General features: G+C 42.8%; 1 protein-coding gene across 2 annotated transcripts; it reads right to left on the bottom strand.

Annotated features, from left to right (window-relative positions):
- Window positions 1-1079: 1079 nt before the first annotated feature.
- Window positions 1080-22467, bottom strand: plekhm2 (pleckstrin homology domain containing, family M (with RUN domain) member 2). 2 transcript variants are annotated; one of them, XM_083768441.1, is made up of 20 exons: window positions 21945-22467; window positions 20404-20510; window positions 18631-18740; window positions 17366-17465; window positions 17187-17274; window positions 16922-17096; window positions 15594-15653; window positions 13655-13952; window positions 10923-11777; window positions 10759-10828; window positions 8953-9043; window positions 8596-8660; window positions 8183-8271; window positions 7805-7937; window positions 7505-7698; window positions 6649-6714; window positions 6333-6492; window positions 5671-5850; window positions 5459-5575; window positions 1080-4103 (listed from the first exon to the last, which is right to left on the bottom strand). In XM_083768441.1, the coding sequence occupies exons 1-20, from the start codon at window positions 22002-22004 to the stop codon at window positions 3966-3968; spliced, it is 3156 nt and encodes a 1051-aa protein (XP_083624567.1). In that variant the 5' UTR covers window positions 22005-22467; the 3' UTR covers window positions 1080-3965. The 2 variants fall into 2 exon arrangements, with proteins under 2 accessions (XP_083624567.1, XP_083624568.1); XM_083768442.1 differs by lacking the exon at window positions 15594-15653.
- Window positions 22468-23194: the final 727 nt, after the last annotated feature.

Genomic DNA, 23194 nt, shown 5'->3' with positions numbered 1-23194 from the left:
TGACACGATGCAGTAAAAAGGACTGTTATATGTGTTTGATTTAGAAAAGTTTCATGTCAGACTGTTTGTCTTTGTCTTGAGGTTTTCTTTTGGCAATATCGGTAGAGTATATGGAGTAACAATGTATTTTTCTTGTTCGAAAAATGTTGTATAATATTTTCATGTGTGAAAATTAATAAAAAAACTTTAATAATAAATAAAAAAAATGTATTTTTCTTCCAGTGAAAAAACAATCCCTTTCTAGCCAAAAAGTTCATTTTATACGTGTGGTGGGGGGCTCTTAGTTCGTCCACTAAGGAAAGTAGGCTTTCTAATAACACAATTCGCCTTTGTATTGGTGGTGAGTAGGTAAGACATTCTTTATATTTTCGCAACAGAGAGGTAAGGCTGTCTGCACTCTGCGAGAGTCTGCATTTCATGCAAGGGCAGGAAGACGACAGTAATAGGCCATAGTATGTCAGTCAATTTAAGATTTGACCCAAAATAAATTGCAATAGTAATCGATCATTTCAGGGGTTGAATGTTGGGGTACCATTAAAAACTACAAGGCAAACATTTCAAATTTGAATTATGCATGTCAAACTAGGGGTTTGACATGCTACTTAAAGCATAATTCATATTAGATTTATTTTCTCTTAGGTTTTCAATGGTACCCCCAACATTCAACCCCTGAATTTACCATGATCCAAAATGTATAATAGCATTATGTTATTTGGATGACCCTAAGCAAGGATCATAAAAAAAAAAACCTTGAACGATTACTATTGCAATTTATTTTGGGTCACCTCTTTTTAGCTTAGATTCAGCAAAGGGCATTAGGGCAGTGGGCCAGAGCTAAGGGAAACCCAGTCCTTTGTTTTTATTGCTAGCAGAAGAATGTGTCTGTGAAGTCCTTACATTACACTCGGTGACAGTGGCTGACCACGCTTGCTTGATCATTTTGTAGCTTTTCTCAAGGATGCAGCATATTTTGGGAACCCTTTTTGGGTTTCTTGTAGACAGATTAGATTTATTCCCAGAAAGGTTTCTTTTAATCCGGCCTTTGTCCTAAATGGGTTAAGATATATTGCCACAGAAGCCAAAGTTTATATTGAATTTATTCATATCGTCCCGTTCAAAAAGATGTTTTATTTGCACATTCCTCCATTATGTACAATAGAAAAACTTTATGGACATGCTTGACTTCGTGTGTGTGAGCAGATGTTACAATTGATTAAGCCTACACTAATTTACAAATAAACAAAACCAAAGGAACAGCCAAGCAACATTGTATATAAAAACAAAAGGCGCCTCTCAAGAGATGTCATCCATCATTGGCCAGCAATGCCCAACATAGAGATCACAATGTCATACTTCCATTCTGGACAATTCCAACATATACACATAGGCCCCACATTTTAGATTCTTTCTAATAATCCCAATAAACATTTCAAGTACTTTCAGATATTGCTGTCCCCCCCACTCAAGAAGTCCTTTAATAAGCCACAAGGGATTGCAATTTGGATCCTCTAGTTTATATCACTCTAATTTAAGAAATCCTAATAACTTATTTTAAAACTACAGTACTGTATATCCATTTTCCAACAGCAGGCTACAATTCTCTGACCGACTCTCGGTGTGCCCTCAAACTAACTTTACATTCTTTATCCAACATCGCACCTAAAATCATTTGGAATTACCAAAGTGGAAAAGGGATTAAAAAAAACCAAACAGCAACAACAAAAATAGGAGGGTGTATATGTTGGGTCTTGAAATATGTACTATTGAAACCTGAGATCATTACCTTCACTAAAGAGCATAATAGAAGTGAGAACGGATAGCACTCCTTTTAAGCAATGCCTGAAATTTCTAAAATACTAAGCTCAGTATGATGAGACTTGACAGACAAAACACAGAGGTCTCACTCATAAGTCATAACCATATACATATGCCTCATTCCTGACTTGTCGGCGACAGAATTCAAATTAAAAGCAGCCAAACTAATGTGTAAGGCCACACTGGGACAAAGTCCACTTTGTCATATTTTATTCAGGTTGACAAAAAGGCCACAAAGTAACTGAGTTGTCAGGAAATCTTGTCAAGCTCACCTTAAAGGCTATTGTAATACACACAGCAGCAGTTTAAACTTTAAGGTAATATTACTCATACTTCCTCGACAATGAATCTGATTATAATGCATGAATAATTTACATTGGGAGGGAAGCTGTATCGTAAAATTATAATGAAGCACAAACGTTGACCAAATATCCCATGATGCATTACGATTCTTATATTTTCACGTGAATCTAATAGTCATATAGGAACATATTACTCTTGGTCTAAATCAAATACCATTTTATAAACCCCAATATGTTCCTATACTTCCCAGTCAAGACTGTAACAGTGAGAGACATTTAGTGGAGTACCCAGCTCACATGACTTTCTATTGTAAAATCTAAACCATATACATGTGGTAGTTCTCAGGGACACACAGGTATAAATTAATTCTTCACATAAACCACCATTTCTCGAGAGATGCAATGACACAGTCTACACTGCCATTGAAAGCTCAAAGAAAATGAAATATTGCAGAGGAAATGAACAAGACTCAATTGTTCACATTTACTCTAAAAATCCAAATGCAGCACAATTTATGGAATTAGGACAAAACGGAGTCAGTTATAAGGTACCATTAAAACTATCAACAGAAAACCAAAAATAGGCATTTAGCTGAGCTGGAAGCCTACTCCACTGATGTGTGCACAGCAGATCAGAATGGAAAGTCTTCAGATTATTTTGATAGGATTCTTATTCACCCAATGGACACTGGGCAGTCTTGACATAGTTGATTAGACAGATTAGCAGGTGCATTAACAGTGCAAGTAGTAGAACAGAAACATCCCTATTTTACTGTGAACTTCATAACCAGGGCATGTTGAGAGACCCTTGTCCTCTCAAGCAAAAGACTACTGTAAATGAAAAGTAACAATACTTTGTGTGAGGTATGTGCTGATAGACTAATCTTTACAAGCCAAACGGAGTAATTGATCCTCATACATGTACACGAATAACAATGATTATTATACATAAATACTGCACAGCGCTGTACACATTATGTAGTGCAGGTCAGGTTTGAAAGAATGTCTTGTAACTTTAAGCCTGTGGCTTCTCTTAGAACAAAGGGTGAGAGTTTGATCCTCAGTCCCCTGTGTTACTTCTTAGAGGAAAGTTAAGCGTCAAACATAATTATGCAAGGTGAGGAGTGTGTGGACATTTGATCATCTCAGTTTACTTCCTCCTCTAAGGCTTTACATAGTTTAATAAATGTTAATAGAAGCCAGAGGTAAAATGATTAATGAAAGACCTCACCACCATCGACTATGTCTTCCTCTTCTCATAGCATAAATACAAAAGGTGGATCCTCTAACATGGAAATCTATGTCAGATTCAGAACATCATCAATAACGAGAATTTATATTTTTCATAATGGATTGCCTTTTAAGAGGGAGTCACTTCATTGTGTATTCACTGAGACAAAACCAATGGCATGAATTGAAAATTATCTTCACTGAAAATAAAACCTTTTCAATTCAGCCCCAAGAATGAGGACACACCAAATGTGTGTAGGAAAGTATTTTCCCTGCCACCACAATCCGATCATTGATCCTCCTGTAATCTGCTCATCCATCAGAAGTTTTCCTTGACAGGGTGGAAAAGGCCTAAAACAAAACTCCTCTTGTAAACCTACGTCACATGGTAATGTTAGCTCCTACTGCTGAGGAGAGCTATCTCATTAACGGAATGAGAGAACAGCATCAGCTGTGTGTTGTGTACTGCTCCCAGGCCTGCAGGTCTGGTCCTGATAAAAGCAAAAAGCCCATCTCCATCTCTGCATACTTTTTGAATCATTCTTATGCGTCTATGCCAACGCCATTGTCCATCAAGCTACGTTGTTAATTTGACTGCGTCTGGTCCCGTCCGATTCATCAGCACCACGGCTCTCTCTGGGCCCGGCCTCGGGCCAGGCTGTCAGCCCTCTGCCAGGCGCTCCTCATCAGGGCCAGGGCCTCGCCGCAACGCTTCTGCATCGATGGATCGTGCACTTCTTTGCGTGGGAGTCTCACCTGGGTGGTCAGGGAGAAATTATTTGGTTTGGTTGTTTATTTATAAAACAGAAAATCTTGTTTTGCAAGACATCGAATTACAAAGAAAATAAGTTGAAAATTAAATAAAAAAATAAACTAACGCATTAAAAAAAGCAGTGAGATTAAGTAAAAACATTAACTCCCACCCCTTTTCCACAAATTACACCCCTTTCCCACAAATGAATGGACAGTGAGTGTTTTGTTAAGAAATATTCTTGTTCTTCCCAGGCAGCAAAGTCCAGTCAGGCCAAATGTAAAAAATTATAGGAATTAAATGGAATTTATCTCTGCATGCTCATGTCATTTGTGTAGACTCTGGCACATACAGTAGAATGGAGAAGCTATTCCTATTATGCTGAAGATGCTGATCATGTTTGTCTCTAATCTTCAACAGCTGACAGAGAACATTGAGCATCAGATTTTGTGTCTGAAATATGTTGTCTCTCTCTCTCCCTAAAGGTAATTCTCCACCCGACAGACTACTGCAGATTACTACCGACTCGACTGGCAGTCGAATGAAGTCGGAAGAGGTGTGAAAAAAGCGTTGCTGAATGCACCCGAGAGCCGGCACCGACAGAGAGCCCATGATGTCTTTTTCCAACAACAAACACATGAACATGTAGCCTACATTAAAGCAAAACAAAATCTCACAGCTGAAAATGTTTGCATGACCAAGTCTTAAATGTGCGATTTGTGAGACACTAGCACTGATTCCTAAACAATACAACCTTTACTAACATAATATGTAAAATGCCATATACCATTGTACCATGAAATAGTTGGAGCACTCGGGTTTGCTATGGTAAAAATAAAAGTCAAACCTATAGGACGTGTGTTTGACCGTACCCTGTACTGATTACATTTCTGCCAATAAAGTATTCAATCATCTTCAGTGATTTTACAGACCTTTCTCACCTTATAAAGAAAACCAGCAGTATGTGTTTATGTCATGATATTTATCATAATTTAAAGACAGCATACACCTAATTAAATTTCAGAGACAATATGACATCTGTTTGAATCAGATGAGTCACACGTCACGTGTGTGTACACAGTCCCATACTGCGTCTGCATTTTGAGCACACATGCAGCAGTAGCAATATCAATATGCACTGTATTCATACAAAATAAATGTACCACATTTTAGAAAGCGCAGCAGCCAAGCAGAGAGCACTATCTCCTCTCCGCCAGCCTGCATCTTCCAGGCGGTCAAAAACCGAGCATGCTTGGTCGGCTTTATCCTCCATAACTGTTCTTTGCTCTTGCACGTTTCAGACATCGTTTAGCAATACTGTATGAATGTGTGTCCACAAATCCCTCCTGCGTGTTCCTACCTGGAAGATGTCTTTCCAGGTGGCCTCTAACACTTCCAGCATTCGATCTCTCTCCTCGCAGCCACTGAAGTACAACACCCAGGGAGGCAGGAACTGAGCCCTGTCCACGGAAAACTCCTGGACAGAAACAGGGACAGAGGAAAAGGTGATGAATTGTGGCTCACAAAAACACAAATCCAAGGTACTCGCGAACATGGCCCCTGCACACTCACAATGACACAATACTCCTTGTTGTCCTCCAGGCTCACGGCGGTGATATCGGAGAGGTCGGCGCAACCCAGCGAGCGGAAGAAGCTGGTCTGGCAGTCCTGATGACAAGTCAGCAGCTTGGAGTCCGTCACCACCATGCAGCAGGGGATACACGGCGTTGGGGCCACACCCTGGGGGATCACCTGGAATGAAAAAGACATAACAGTTACAAGGTGTGACTCTAGGCCTTTCCTCTAGTCACTAGAGGAAAGGCCTAGACTAGACTCTAGGCCTTTCCTCTAGTCGCTAGAGGAAAGGCCATGGGGCCTTAGATTTCAAGACTTTAGTTTTTAGACCAAAATGGTGATTAACCCATTTTAGGCGGGAACCCCTTTTGGTGTTAGCATTAGCATTATGTTATGCTTTAGCTATTTAAAAATAGCAGATCTACAAGCTCATAGCGCCACCGAGTGGCGCGCAGCGGCGCTACGAGCTTGTAGGTCTGCTATTTTTGAAAAATCGAAGAAAGACTGACATAGAAACATAGCTTTTTCAGAAAACTGTCATTTTCAAACAGACATTTTTTTAATCTGATCTCAGATCAGAATGGGTTAAATGGGCTGACCAACACCATGGCCTGATAAAGTCAAACCTTATAGTGACACACTTGGAGGAATATTCTCACCCCTTTGGAGACGGACTGGCAGAGCAGCAGCATCCAGTCGGCCATGTCCTGTTCATTGTTGGCGCTGAGCTCCAACGGGGGCCGTTCTGCCAGGATGACCTGGAAAGCGTGTGGACGCTCTGTGCTGTTGGACCGTCGACAGCCCCCGCAGTGCTCTCCTCTGATGGGGAGGAAATAGAGGGCAATGTCATCTTGTAATGAGCTGATCAGTTTCATACAGAGGCAGTTTGAAGAGCAGTCCAACTTTGATTTTATTTTCTTTCTTTCTTTTTTTTTCTTCTTATTTACCATGATCTGTTTACAATGTGAATCTTACCCCATGGTTATGGACATAAGTGGCAGCACGTCCATTCTTTCTGCGTACTGGAACAGAATCCCTTTGCTGCAAAACGTTCAATTTGACAACAGCCATGTCACTTAACATTATGTCACGCATCACAAGTATTTTGTATCATCCTACTGTCACCAACAAAGTAAGGACATAATAAACTAGAAAAATGTTCTCCTCAGAGCACAGGTCTCTGCCAGGCCATGTAGGTTATTGTGGGCTAGCAATGTTTGGAATTCAGTCATTGTGTGTGCAAAGTTTCATAGCATGTGTAGAAAATAACACATTGTGTCATGCTCTGCAAAAAAGGGCACCCCTGCTAACTTTGGAAGCCAATCGGAATGAAATATTATGAAAATATTATGACAAATACGTCTTGATGACATGCCTACTGTAAGAGCCATTTCAGCCATGTCTACAGAGACGATGTGTATAGACTTGCAACAACATCTGTCAGAGTAATGTAAAAATGCCATGTTATGGTGGAGCTTTAATAGATGGATTTGTGGAGATTCTTTCTTGGCCAACTGGGAGTGTGCATGCAAAGTTGCCTGCCCATCGGTCCAGCGGTGCTTGCATGCAGTATTTGCTTTGCCAAATGTGAATCAGTAGAGTGGCATTTCTTCCATGGCCTAGTGGGAATGTACGTGCACATTTGGACCATTAGAACCCATCTTAGCCAATGAGGATGTCATGTGAAAAATCAGACAGATGACAGGCTGATGGAGGCTTGGAGGAGATGCTTTTACTTGGTCTCCAAGGAGTTTCTCACTGACCGGTCCAACAGTGCCAGAGAAAAGCTGCACATAGACTGACGGACGGACAGGGTGGAGACAACCAGTACCTGAGGATGAGGTAGCAGCTCTTCCACTGCTCTTTGCCCAGGTAGGTGGTACCAGCCTTGTAGAGCAGAGCACCTTCCTTTGCATTACAAGACTCCAGTGAGCCTGTCCCCACTGAGGCTTGTGGGGATAGGGCCATGTCCATGGGGTCCTCCCAGTGGATCAGTGAGTACAGGCGGATAAACACCTCGGAAACCTAGAACATTACCAAGATTTGCTTGATGGATAAATTAGTCAAAAGCTGGGGTCTTAATGCGAGTAACCCAAACATGAGAATAGACAGAACTTATGCAGGTCTCTACCTCACAGTGACATTCCTGGGAGACGAACTTGGTGAGGGCCAGTTTCTCCATGGTGGCATCGGTCAGGACAGAGGGGTAGGGAGGCTCGCGACAGCCCTTCACCATGGCTGACTTCAGGGCGTCCAGGAGCCAACTGAATGAAGGGGAAGGAGAATAAAAATACAGAATACAAAATACAAAGAGAGATAATAGAACCAGAGTAATACTTAATAATTATGATAGGATATTTTCGTCAAGCAACCCCATCGTACAAAGTATAATTCAGGCTGACTTAATACAATGAAACACACATCCACTGGTTGTGAACTGGCAAGAGCAGCCTGCTTTGCAAAGTTGGGCAGGTGATAGTGTCAGACTGGTGATTGGTGGTACACTCACACAGTGAGTGAAGCATCCGATGTGTCCAACAAGAACTGTCGTCGCCTGTTTGTGCACACCAGCGTCATTGTCTGCTGGTCAAGGCCCACCTGGGAGAGAAGAAAACAGCATTACCACCATAGTACTACAATAGTGGAAGAGGAGGGAGGCATGTAGTCTTATGGCAGACACTCTGCCGAGTGCATGATAGACGGACGGTCCGTCTGGTTGACACTCTGCATCAAGGGTTGGATTGGGGGTAAGTCCCTGTGACATACTAGCGTCATGTGCAGGGGGTGTACTTGTACATCAAGCTGCCTCACGCTACAGAAACAGTAGATAGGCTCCTGCCCTATGGGCCTCATGGCTCGGCAAGGCTACTACTACTATAAAAAAAGAGATGGCCAAGTATGAAATACCATATAGGGACTTACGGAGAGATAGTCCAATTCATTATAAGACACAGCCTCCTCTACAGTGTAGGGCTTCTCTGCAGCACCTGGAATGAACAGTAGAGAGAAGACAACTTTAATCCATTTAGAACTGAGAACAGATTCTACAAATGTCTTCTAAATCCTAACAGTATTCTGAATTATGTGTATTTGGCCGCCGACCCCCATCTGAAAATCTGTTGTTCCAGAGACCCCACCCCCCCCAGAAGCAAAGATTTGAGTTAAAAACATCGCAGACACTCACGCACGCACGCATGAACGCACACGAAAACATAGTCACCTCCCAGCCGTCAGCCTGGTGAAGAAGACAATGAACTAGTGCATGACCCCAAATCTTACCCTTCCTGAGCAGGTAAATGTAACAGTCAGTCAGCAGCAGGAAAAGGGGCTGCAGATCTCCCTCCATGTGGCCTGTACTCATCCGAACCATCTGGAGACACAATAACACCAAATAAACTGTTAAACTTTCAGCTAGTTCCATATTCATTCATTAATCAATCAATCATTTAGTCAGATGATTTTTTTAAATAAATTACGAAATCATACTATAATTCTAATTCTGACATTCTGTCAGAAACACCGCCGTATCTCCTCATTGCCTGCACCAATCACTCCCACTTTTCACACAGGCATTGACCATATGAATATGGAGGTCTTAACGAAGCCCTTTTTTCGATTTGACACATGATTAATAATGAATTTATTAGTGAATTAACCTCGCACCCTCACACACCTCCGCCCCTTAGCGACACCTGCATCACAGGCCACCGTTCTCACCGTTACCCCACTGGCATGCTTCCTCTAGCTACCGCCGCAACACAACAAAGAGTGCCCTATACAATTTGGCGCCGCTGACTGTGTGTGTGTGTGTTGCATCCTTTGGCCGTCTTCTCCTACTAAACTACACCGTTTGCACACATCTCACCATGCACAACAGCAACAGCTAGCCTGTCCACACATCAACCACTACTTTGCATTCATATTCATGTCATATTTACAGTACTACGGCCTTCACAGTGACCGGGATATTTCCATCTCCCTGCAAATCACGTGTCACCAGTGTCACCAGTGAAATGCATGTTGGGACGGACACAGATTAATACTGGGACACAGTTTCCGGCGCAACATTCCCCTAGCATTCTCCAACGCACTTCCCCTTTTTCACACCGCCCCCAGGCAGGCATCAGACCTATGCATCAGACCCACACGAGGAAAACAACTCGGATTATCGCAGATAAGTAAGCCTGGGACCGAGGCTACTCGGACCCATAGTACAGCTACTCTTGCGTCAGTCGACATAACTTCTTCTTTGGGGAAGCATCGCGGCCGGGTTGCGTGGCACAGGCACCTGAAAGCTCCGACAGTTGGACGGAGGCATGTTAACGTGAACACACACACATACACACACACACAGTTTCGAAACCACACTGTCCGCCCCCTCCTCAACCACCTCCTTCGCCGTGCCATACACATGGGCTACATGCGTGCTGAAAGCCTGGACACTGACAACGACAGGTTACGGCTGCGCGCACCCAGCATGGCTGCGTGACACTGAACAGCACGTTCACAACGGAATGCTTATCTGTCGGGGTCTCGGGGTGGCCAAATGGAGACGTTTGGGGAAGACAGATCCCGTGCCGTTGGAACAACAATGACAAAATACATACAGACAGATGCAATGACAACGACACGTTCCTAAATCACACAAAACATCAAATTCTTATCCTGATTATATAAAGAACAAACTACAACTTGCTTTGAAGCCCAAAAAGCCAACCTCCGCGTTCACCGTTTAATAGCTTATTATCTCCATGGGCAGCAGACGTTGAGCGGTTAGGGACCGTCTACAAAGTGCAACACCTAACTTGAAAATATTCAATAACTTCCATTTATAGCCAGAATATCACCAACATATTTACATCACACATCAATGGTGTACTTATGATTGTACTACAGCATTTAATTAGCCTATACTTTTGTGCCCAACCCAACTTCCCAAGACCATCTGTAAACAATTCCCCCCCCCCCTCACAATTATTGCCATTAAAACCTTGGGTTTTTACTTTTTGACAATTGCGTGCATGCGCAGTTTGCTCATGAATACGTTATGGGGCTCATTATGAGTGAGGTGACCACCGTGTGTACCTTGAAGAGCTGCTCCTCGTTCTCTCGGAACACATGAATCATCAGAAGCAGCTTGTGATTGTTGTCCACTCTGAAACATCCACAGATTATCATGGCATATCCGTCTCTGACTGAAATCCTGAAGACAGGTGGTGCAGTTCTGTGATTTTCTATTCATGACTTACTTGAACTCTGCGGGATGAGTGTGCTCTGTTGGACTGAGCGACGTCTCCTCGGGAGGCTGCTCCTCCGTTTCGCAAGCCGCCTCTCCGTTCTCAGCCAACGTTTCAAGCTCCTCCCTCTCGTTCTGCTCCACCGTCTCCTCGGCTTCATCTGCCTCCTTCACGGTTTGCTTGTGTTCCTCTGGCGCTTCTGCTTCTCCATCATCTTCATGGCCACCAGAAATAGCCTGTGGCTGGCAATGCTCTGCAGCATCATGGTGGCCACCACTCTCGGAAGCAGGATCTGGACTGTGAGGGGTAAAGCAGTAGAAGTCTGCCGAAGCGGGAGAGGTCTGCAGGAGACCGGGGCTCGGTTCTGCTGCTGCTGGGTCGGGTGGCTCGGCCCCCGGATGCTCTGGAAAGGGCTGCTGGACGGACGGCTGGGAGCGCAGCGTGCCGTCCAAGGGGGCGGACGCGAGTTCTCCGTTTCTCTCCTCCTCCTCACCTAGATGGTTCCATGCCTCTCCGCTGTCCAGAGCCCCGTTGAGGCGGTCCATGACGTCGCGCAGCGGCCGGCCCACGCCGTCCATGGAGGTGTCTGTCATCTGCGGGAGCCGCAGGAGGGCATCGGCCTCTTCTTCTTCGCCGTCCTCCGTCACTCCCCTCCTGATTCTCCTCCTCACCGTGGCTGCCCTGCTGTCTGTGAGGGCACAGCTCAAGTGCTCGTCCTCTTCCCCTAGCCCCGAGCCGTCCCCTGGGATCTGGAGGCCGTTTTCCGCTTCCATCTGCTCGGAAGAGGCCGAGTTGCTGACGCTGCCGATGGAGTCAGTGGAGCCCTTCCCACGCCGCTTCTTGGCTGGTTTTCTTCGTCTGGCCAGCCTGGAAGAACAGTTATCATCTGATGATGTTCCCCGCTTTATGCAAATATTCAATATATCCGTTTAAATAGGAATGTCAAATTCCAACAGAAGTATTGCTGAGTATGTGTATTGACACTTGAATAACGTTGTATTTTTTGTGATTGATTGATACATTTATTAGACAATAAAATGCAAACAGTACAGGGTACAGTCAAGCACTGTACCAAAGAAAGACCTTGCGGTCTTGTTTCCATTAAGTGTCCCCAGGGTTGGGAGGGTTACTTTTAAAAAGGAATCCCCTACAGTTACAAGTTACTTGCTAAAAAATGTAGTCAGTAACGTAATCCCGATTACTCCATTTAAAAAGTAACTACAAGTTACTTTCAGTTACTTTTGGATTACTTTTAAGTAAAACTCAATTTAATTAGATAATACAAGTTTTACCATTGATAGACAAGAATGTTGAGCCTATGAAATTAAGATAAGGACAACTGAAATATGGTTAAGGTCATTTCATTGTTAAGAATTTGACCTCTCTGAACAGTTACATTACTGTAGAGTCATTGTGTCAACTTATAACAGATCATAAGAAAAATGCATCTTGACCTACAGAACCATTTTGATTGTTTGATTGACAACAACCAACAACTTTGACAACCAACAACTCCATCCATGTGTGGTCAAAGTGGCAAATAAAAACTATTTTTGACATTCCTGGCTGACACTAATTTAGATAGACATGGCATGAGTTTAAAACATTGACTAGACAGTAAAGACTAATTTATATTATATAATCTACAAATAACTCAGCCCTATACAATTATATTTATACCCCGTAGGCTACTCTTTAAATAAAAAGCCTCATTGTATTTGACCTAAAAGAGAAGACTGCGCTACCCATTATTTATCCCCAATCCAATATATCATATGCTCTCCTATCTAGTATCTCTGCAGTGTTGCCTGGTCTGATTATTATAAGCCACATTGGGCTTATTTTTCTGAAGTTGCTTGTAAATAATGGTAGAACGGTTGTGAGCTTGTACTCTAAGACGTTACAGTTACGTTTTTTTTTAACTCTGATTACAGTAACGGATTACATGTAATCCGTTACTTCCCAACCCTGAGTGTCCCATACCAATAACAATAATGACAACAACAAATTAACAATCAACCACCTTGTCTCCCTCTGACCTGATGACAGCGGCAGGTGAATTTTCAGCCCTTTTTAAAGGAAACCAGTGATTTGCTTGTTTTGAGGGAAGGGGGCAGGGCATTCCATCCCTGAGTGGCAGGGGAATTTACCAGCTGCATTTACAATTTTGAATGTCAGACCCATTTTCAATTAGTGACTTTTCCTGTCCAGCTATAGTGTAGATTTTTATCCTAACATCACAAACATTAAATGCCATTGTTGACAATGAATGGAGAATTTACGTCATAGACGAGCAAATCAGCAATTTTTGTCCTACACAATGATTAAATTCCAGTGACAATGAAGGGAGAATTTACGCCATATGTGGACGAGCAAATTGGTGATTTCGGTCCTACACAAAGTGTGATTTTATAAATTTAACGGAGACATTAAAATAGCGATTAAGCTAAGAACATCCAGTAAACGACTCAAGGTTCCCAGCGTCATATTGAAATGTCCTTTGAGCGAGGTGCTGAACCCCAAAGCGCTCCCTGGGTGCTGCCGTTCAGTAGCTGACCACTGCTCCCAGCAGTTACGACAGTTTAAATGCAGAGGACAAATTCTGGGTATTAGTTGGTCAATGGAACTTAACCCTCCTACTCGTTCACAATGTGAACTGCTGGTGTGATAAAGTATTCACACAAACGTTACTACCGTACTTAAAGAAAGGTGAGGTGTTGTGAGGTGATGGGACATGTACATACCTGATGACCTCCAGCTCGTTGCCGTTGCTCTCCGCGTCGTCTCCGGTGGTGACCGCGGCGTCGTCATGGCGACTGGCCACGTGGACGGGCGTAACGTCGGCCGACGTGTTAATGTCCGACTCCTCGTTGAAGGGGTTGTGCCTGAACGTGGGGCTGTGCGGCGCCGGCGCCATCTTCACCATCACAACAGCGGCGGAGGCTGCGCCGGGCCGATGGGCCGCCGCCGTGTCACAGACGACCGTCTGCGGGTCCGACCCACTGGAGCGTGGACAGCTGGCCGGGTCGGTGAGGTCACCCTCTAAAATGGCAGCATACGAGAAACTGGGTTTAAGCAGCGCTCACTCTGCCCCTAAATGCTTTCATAGTTGTTAGGGCTGGCTTGGTGGCATATTAATGGCAAATACAGCGAGATGCATTAGAGCAGTGGTTCTCAAACTTTTTCGTGTCAAGGCAGGGCCCCCAAATGTATTTTATTGACCTGAAAATGAAAATGTTTTGTGCCAGGGAAAAAAGTGTGGAGTGAGGGGCGCACTTATCGTCATAGATTATCTCATTCTGGCCAATCACAATTTGCATCCTCACTTTTGTGTTCACAGTTTGTGTTTACACACTTTTGTCTTCAAAGTTTGTGTTTACACACTCTCAAAGCTGGACAAAAATACTTTCAAGATTATTTTTTTAATATTAAAAAAATAGCAGATGTAAACGCTTGCAGTGAGTTGGTATATCTGCATTTTCTTTTTATAACCGATGTATAAAATATGGATAAAGTGGTTACAATTATTGTGATGCTGTATTAACAAATTTAGCTGGACCCCCCCTGGAGCCAACCCAAGGACCGTGCTTTGAGAACCACTGCATTAGAGACATGGAAGTTGCTTTCTTTGAAATGGCATAGAGGCCTTGGTCAAACCGCACCTCCATGGGCTTTAGTGCAAGCAAACAACTGCAACAGCATAATAGAAGCATCGCAAATTCAGCAATTAGGATTATTATTATTACTAGATCACAGAAAGACTTAAGCAAGAGAGGTTAGCCTGAGCCTTGACCTGTGCCACACAGCTTACCACTAGTACACACCAGGCAGAAGGAAAAGACAAAACACTACACTGGAGACAGACAGACACCACGCAGACTGCAGAGTGAGTACCAGCTGCATCACACAAGTATACAGAGTGTGAATTAGGATCCTCACCCACAAGAAAGAGAGAAGTGGCATAGCATGGCTGACACCCTTTTTTAATTTCACCAGTGAAAAGAATGGTACAATGCTACTTCCCTAAGATATAAATCATTATATGACACTTATTGGGTCATTAAAAAAGGAAAAATAAATAACATCTGCAATTTAACTTGACTTAATAAGGTCACAAGGTAATATGGTAGTTATTTTGTTCTAAATTAGTTTAAATAGTCATCAATAATTGTGCCCTGGATTCACACTGCATCTACTCTACTGGGTATATCAGACTGGGTGCTACAGTGCCATCTAGTGTACAAACAACAAAATGAACTTGTGTTTTTAAGTGAGTGATGTCTGACCTGGAAAACGGAAGCAAAAGTTGCCTGCCGGTAACTTTAGATTGATATGTCTCTTTTTAGAAAGGCCAAAAACATGCTTCTCTGATAAATACCCAGAATTGAATTTCAAAATAATAAACTGCATCATTAGCAATAAGCTGAGGAAAACTTTCACAGCACATGCATTGCATATTAAAGATCAGTTTATATGTTCTATGCGACATGAGCAGCTTTGATGTACATTGTACAGTATATCCCGTCCTTGTTACCAGATCTTAGAGTCACATTTCAAGCTAGTACTGTAGCATGCGTTCAGCACAACCTTTGAGACACACATGCCTGACACCATGGTGGAAGAAAGAGAGCATGGGGGTGGGGGATGAGCGAGAGGGCAGGGAAGGGATAACCGATGGCCCACCTTCCCAGTCTGCACTTGGCATTGACTGCAACACAGGGAAGATGTCACCGAAATCATAATCTACAAAAAAAAAGGAGGAATAAGACTCAATATTAGAGAAGGAAAGATGAGTTATAAGAGGGAGAGAGATAGAGAGAAGAGAAGAGAAGAGAAGAGAAGAGAGAGAGAGAGAGAGAGAGAGAGAGAGAGAGAGAGAGAGAGATAGATAGAAGAGGGGGAGAGAATGGCACAAAATCATGAAAATAAAAGGTAACATACTGTATGAATGATACACATGAAAACACAACAGACAGGGGGAACCAAAATGGGAAGGTGACTCAATGATTTGTGGATAGTGGTGAGAAGAGCAGTCACACAGAGCACTAGCCTCGCCCCCCCAATGGCCTACCGCTTCTCTACTTCCATTTACACTACTATGCCATTCTGACGTCCAAACGCTGCATGGCACTCCCTCTAATAAAATACCCTTCTATCAGTGAGTCATGAGGGACCCAACCCCTAGCTAAGTTACGTTGACGTTACCATGCAATGGCATCACACAGTGGAGAGTGCTTGTGTTTGAGTGACTCGAGTAGAATCTGGCAATTAAGTGGAAGAAATCTGAGCAGCAGTGTTTCTCCCACATTCACTCAGCAGATCGATGAGATTACCATTACCAATTTGTCATAGCATAATGTCCTCAAAATATATTTTTGTAGGTGGAAGGAATAAAAGTTAGATCTTCCTGGTTCCCTGAACAAGAAAAAAAGATTATTGCATTGGATTTTGGTTATTTCTGAAAATAGGCTCTGTGGCATAAAAGTCCATGATGCTTACATGTTTTGTTCAGCAAGATTATGATTTTTAAAGCATCAATGCAATCGCCACAAGTAAAACAAGCTATCATTAGGTTATAAACGAACTAAAGCATGGTCGCATGATGACGTTGTGGTGTACTCATTTAGCCACCTCTTAGCCTTTTTAAAAAGCTTAGAAATTCACAAGATAACAAGTACTGATGTATTTTATGTCATAGATTAGAACAAAAGTAAAAATGTGAAATACTTGTTATGACCAGAGAACTAATTTCAGGCATCTAAACAAAAACCCAGTCTATTCCAAAAAAACTGTAGACTTTGAGACAAGGGAACCGTGGAAGTGCAAAAATGTTATCTCGTTTCTGGGTTTCAGGACTACAAACGTTGGTGCTCTATAAGAGTCCCATTAAACCGTGGCACACCACAAACCTGTGACTGAAACAGAAAACATGAAATGCTTACCTGTCCTCCACTACTCTCACGATAGTTTGGGGTGAAACACTGCTGAGATAACCAAAGAGAACTCCTTACCTTCGCTGGAGGGGGCTATCGCGCTGTCGTCCCACTCCAGGTTGGTGGAGGTGAGGGACGTGAAGGAGTGTAAAGAAAGGCTGTCGGAGCTCGGTAGTCTCTCCTCAAAGTCCAGAAGGTTGTGGGGCTTGTAGTACTCTGGCATGTAGGGGGCCACGTCCAAATACGGCACATCCTGAGCCGGTGGGGAAATCAACAGGCAGTTAGAAGACACCTTCGAACATTTCTAACCTGGTGGATTATTGCAATGGAACAGTGCACTAACCAGCTCCAGGTTAAATCGAATGAACTCCAGGCCAGACACCAGAGTAAGGAAGAGAGTGAGGTGGTCGTGACTACAGACCAGTGCATTTCTGGAGGGGAAACGGAAACATTCAGCTTCATATGCGTTGAACATGTTTGCCCTTAAGAAATGGGAGATGGAAGTTTGCAAATATCACTCACTTGAAATAATACTTCTGTAGCAATCCTTGGTTCTCTTGGAAGAGGCGAAGATAGCTTTCTAAGGAACTCTCACTCAATGCCAGGTATAACCATGCACGACCTATGCAAGTAGAGAAAAGAAAATCATATTTAATTGATTGATTAAGGTTCACTAGTTTTGAGTATTTTCACCATTTTTGAATGTTGAAGTTGGTAAGAACCATGCTAAGCACGCATGCTGCTTTATAAATAGGACTAAGAGCATAACTTCCATAATCCCTAAACAAAGCCACTACAGTAGCATTCAAGCTGTTACACAAGATGAGTTCAACATGAAATTGTAGGCTGCGCCTGCTATGCCAGTTAAAGCTGTAACAATAGTCCGGCATACGTGGCCGGTTAAGACTCACCCGTGGCTTCCGCGTTGGGGTTAAATTAATGTCGGATTATTGGAACATCTGACTAACGCTACGCACCCATGATTTCCTTGGTGAGATGGTTCACCACAACAAACATGCGCAATTGAGACCAGGAAGTTGTACATGCACACATTTGGGACAACTTCATGGTCTCAATTGCGGATGTTTCTTTCCTTCCAGGGAGAAACATGGAGTCCACCGTACGGCCTTCGCTTCCTAATCTTATTTAATTAACATTGGTTCACCACTGAAGTTGCACAGTCTTTGAACCCAGAAACCATAAACATGCAAAGTGCATGTGTGGGAGTAAACTCCTCCACTACACATGACAAGCATCAGAGTACCACCGACACTGAAGAGTTCTACCACACGATGAGCATGATTACAAGTAGAGACTAGGAGAATAGACAACTTTCCCAGGACCAAAACGGTACACAATTTATGGATATATACAATATATATGGATGGTCATATTCATTAAACCTGGTGGCCAGATCTTAGTACTGACACTATCAGAATTAATCTTGGTAGCCCCGTCATCTGAATACTGACATTGTGACATTGCACCAAGCATGACTTTTTTCTGCATGGTTGTGGTATGATGTTTATGTGTGTAGTAGAGTTACATGAAATCAGAGAGACATAAAATTCTCATTCATTATAATCAGAGTTCTCATCGCTACATCGCACAGTAAAGTCACTGGTTGCACTTTGAAAAGGCAGTGCAAACAGGGTCGGGTTCAAATCGGTTGAACTGTGAGCAGTCAGCAGAGTGCTGGTTTGAGCGCTAGGCGTTGCGGACGGTAGTACTATGTTAACGATGACGTTCTTGCTACGTGAAGGGGATCAAATGGCACGGACTCTCACTTCGACCGAGGTTGGTTGCTATGTGCTGGAGCTCATCAATCTGTCGGATGGCCTCTCTCCTGGTGAGATGCAGTACAAGGACCCAGTAGCCAGAGGAGATATCCTGCAGTCTGCAATGCAGAAACACAGTTGGTAATGACAAGCATACAGTATGTGGCCCAAAGACATAAGAGATGGACCACAGGCACTTACGTTTTTCACTAGAAACTTCATGTCACATTCGTACTAAATTACAATTTTAGCTGTTGTTCCAAACCTGTTCTCATTATTTTCCCCAGTTATGAGTCTAGTGCAGTTTGTAGTAATTATAACCACTAGTCCTTACCCGTTCTGATATATTTCAACTTGTATAATATATTTGTGTGTGTGTGTGTGTGGTTTTTTATGAATAAAAACAGCAGTATAACATTAAAGTATTCTTCCAAATGCATGGTAGGGAAACGTTTTCATGGCAAGAGCAAGGACCGCAGCATTTACACTTATTAGCCCACAGAGCCCCATTTGAAAAGTATCAAGGACCCCCAGTTTGACATGCAGCTATATATGGACAGTCGCACAGATCCAATTTGCAGGTGGATTTGCGTCCAAAACGGTCTCAATTGTGAGCTTTGGCTTGAGAGAACTCATGGCTTTTGCAACCTGTGATGTTGTGAGCTTGTAGATTAGCTGTTTTCACCAGAGCGTGCGCTGTAGCCACTTCACGCTGTGTGTGTGTGTGGCTTATGCTTATTAAGACAGTTGTATCTCGTGTTGTGTTTATAGCTAACTGAAAAGTGAAAACGGCCACGCGATGGCGCACACATACGAACGTGCGCACTCACAGCTTAAGTAGTTTACACACACACACATGCTCACAGCGAAAGTAGTCTGCACACACACACACACACACAACCTCCGTGTTGGCTGAGGGCGGTGTGAAAAAGGGTATAGGTGCGTGGAAGAATGCGCTAGGGTCCTTGAGGCTGTTCTTCGTGGCATGTTGTTTGTTGTATGTAGTAATTGTGTCGATGCGTAAGGGGGTTGGAAATATCCCGACCGCTCGCCCGCTGTCTATTGCGAGCAAAATTGACAGCGGGCGAAACAACTGAAGTTAGGCGGAAAACTCGAGCAAAATTGACAGCAGGCGAAACAACTCAAGTTACGCGGAAAACTGTGTCCCAGTATTAATCAGTGACCGTCCCAAAATGCAATTCACTGGTGACACGTGATTTCTGGGGAGAGGAGTTTTGCCGCCCTGTGGCTGCGGGGGGTACTGCATGCGTTTTTAATTCACTAATACATTAATTAATAATCATTAATGTGTCAAATCGAAAAAAGGGCTCCGTTACGCCCTCCATATTCATATGGTCAATGCCTGTGTGAAAAGTGGGAGCGATTGGTGCAGGCAATGAGGAGATAATGAGGAGATAATGCGGTCGGACACTCACTCACACACACACTCAGACATTCGCTCTATTATAGTATAGATTTAACAGGGATGCTTCTTCAGAATAAAAACACACAGGGAAATTGGCTATAGCCATGTTATTTCAAGTTCACACTTCTGTAACAGTTCATGACATGATGTTTTAGCTGTGGCAAAGCACCAAAACACTGAACTTGCTATGAGCATAATTCAGTGTTGTTGACAGAACACAGTGCAGCCATATACAAAAACTGAGCTTATATCAAGAATCAAAGGGATCACTTCACTCATAGGTTACAAGCAGCAAAATGTTGGTTATATACGAGCTTCTCCGTTTCCAGTCAAGCAGAGTTGGTGGTGTTTCTTACCCATAAAGGAGAGCGTGGTCAAGATGTTCACACAGCCGCTGCAGGACACGGTCATGATTCCGAATGGCTGGAGTATCATCTTCGCAGGCTGCAAAGTAGCTCTGTAACTACATAAAGGCAGTGGAGATTATTTAATCTATAACTGGTTTTCAACATCTATTACAGAGTTATGTACGCTAGTGTCGAAGTGTCCTTGAGCAAAGACCCTGAACCCCTAATTGCTCCTGATGTGCTGGTTGGTGCCTTGCATGGTGTATGAATGTGTGTGTGAATGGGTGAATGTAATGCACATTCGATGTAAAGCACCTTGGATAAAGGCACTAAATATAAATGCACCATTTACCATTTTAGAGTATATATATTAAATATTAATAATAATAAATTATAATAAAATATACCGACAAAAATACTGACAAATGTCATTTTTTATGAGGATGATAAAAATAAGTTGTCATTTTTATTTAAGATTAAGGCAAAAAAAACAAAAGCGTTTTGGTTAACAAACAGTGACATTGCTCTAGCAGTGGGAGGGTAAATTGTCTCTGGCTGCTAGTGGCTGGAGCTACAGGATACATTTAGGGTTATCCAAACAATACTCATCCTGCTACAAACAACCAAAGTGAAAGTACGGCAATAACTTCCCACACACAGAGGGAGGTCAGAGGACTTGTTCTATCCTATGTTAAGAACGTCACATGACTGAAGGATGTTTGTCTGAGGCAAACAGTATAGGCTTTGTTAAAGGTGTGTGGGGGGGATCCTTTCATGTTAATGTGCATGTGCACCGTTTCACATAAAAACTCTATTTTTCATCACATAGGGAAGATGTTAAAAGTCAAACCTTCAGATATATTTGTTGAGAAAGAGGGCACTTCCTAATTCAATCACATGATACTCATGTGACTGGTGTAGGAACTTAGGAACTTAGGAAGTGGAAATATTTAAGACTAGCCTCATGTCACACCGCCTGGAGTATAGAATTTGTATCCTACATAGTTTGTTGTGATAATGGCTGTGCCAAGTGACACATAGAGCCATTAGCTATAGTATGCTGTCAGTCTGGTTATGCAGTAGCCTTAGTCATACGTGCATAGCTGCACCACACAACTTAAACAATAAATAACCCCAACTTGCTCTGTTACCTAACTGTTAACCCTCCTCATAGCTCTAATGCACCACTGAAAACGCATGTTTTCACAACACAATGATGCCGCAGTGGGTCAACGCGGTGCCACCCTGTTCCCCATTGTTCCAACAGAACTCAAAATAGAGAAGGCCGAAGCTGTCAAACAGAACACTTGTGTAATTACATTGTTATTTACTAAACTGGGTTCGTTTCGTTTTAACCTCACTATAGGGAATAATAAGCACATCCGGGACTACGAAATGGCACAGACAGTTGGGTTGCGCACTCCCAGCCATTTCATTTGACTTGGAAGTTGCCCTCTTTCTTTTGGCAAACAAAAAGACAATCCATCCATGACAACTCTTTCTATCATTAGATGAACGTTAATTCCGTCTAGGTGACACGCAGATCTTACCTTCTTGACGGACAAAGATATGTTTTCCAGGATTCGGTCTTTGACTTTCAGTTGATCCATCCCTGGTCTCCTTGGCAGCAGGCAGCTCCTATATCAGCTGATTTTTCACGGTCTGTGTTGTTGTTGTTGTGTGTTGTGCTAAGCTAACGTTAGCTTACGCCATTCAAACCCAGATAACCGTGTAACAACATGGACACTAGACTGAAGATACACATCGAATTACACAGACAGCACAGCAGCAATGAGAAACATTCAGCTAACCATTTGTGCTGTTATACTAGCAAGGCGCCTTACTTTCCTGTAGCCCGCTGAGCTAACGCTTAAGGTTGGCTAGCACTTTTTACTTTCTTATAGCTATAGGAGGTGGTTTGCGAGTGTCAGATAGCGTTACCCCAGTTACTAGGAGGACACTACGTAATTCCTCTAACTTGTACATTTAGGTCACTGGTTTAACAATGGTACTACCGTCTACCGTCCTTAATGCGACTTTGCCCACAATCCAGTTCATGTCTGCTGTGCTAGCCTGCCCAGTGCCTGCCCAGTAGTTCTGGGTTCTGAAGGAACCAGTCAAGCAGCGTGTATACTTCTCCGTATGACGGTGTCGCGCATAGACAAGCTTTCGGCATTACGTCACTGCTAAACAGATGGACATTCGGTCCAAGGGCATCCCAGAAAATAGACCCAGGCCCAGCACTAGTAGAGTGAGTAGTAGTTTGATTTATGAATGCTAGTTTACCACCACTACTTCACAATCTACTTCAACCATTTTCATTTACATCTATCTTTTTTTGTACTTTCTGTACCCATTCTTCAGTTTTCAGTCCATTCTTCAGTTTCAGGGTAGAGTCAACTGGTCTGGTAGGTAGAGGTACTAGGTAATGGTATTAGGGCTACTGACATCATTCCTGACATTAATTTTAACTTCTGCTTGAAAGTCTAATAAAAAATAAAATTGTGATTTAGACTAGGCTTGATTTCAGAAAATGTGCTTATTTAAAGTGCTGAAGGCAAATCGTGTTAATTTACATTTTTTCTAGGGGTATTGAGGGCTTGCTGAATCCAAATCTGCTGTATGTACAACTCAAAAATGGATGAAATATATTACATAGCATCTTTTTGACCAAAAAAGGTATAGAAACATATATATATTTTGTAGGTTTTCATTTGGGGAATCCAATTAAATATTCAGATTTAAAATAAAGTGTGAGTAAATTGCGTAAAACTCATATGTTGTTAAAATTGTCATTTAT

This window comes from Protomyctophum parallelum (genome assembly GCF_964188405.1).
Source record: "Protomyctophum parallelum genome assembly, chromosome: 7".
NCBI lineage: Eukaryota > Metazoa > Chordata > Actinopteri > Myctophiformes > Myctophidae > Protomyctophum > Protomyctophum parallelum.
Note: the sequence above shows the minus strand (reverse complement) of the source record. Positions and strands in the feature narration are given on the sequence as shown.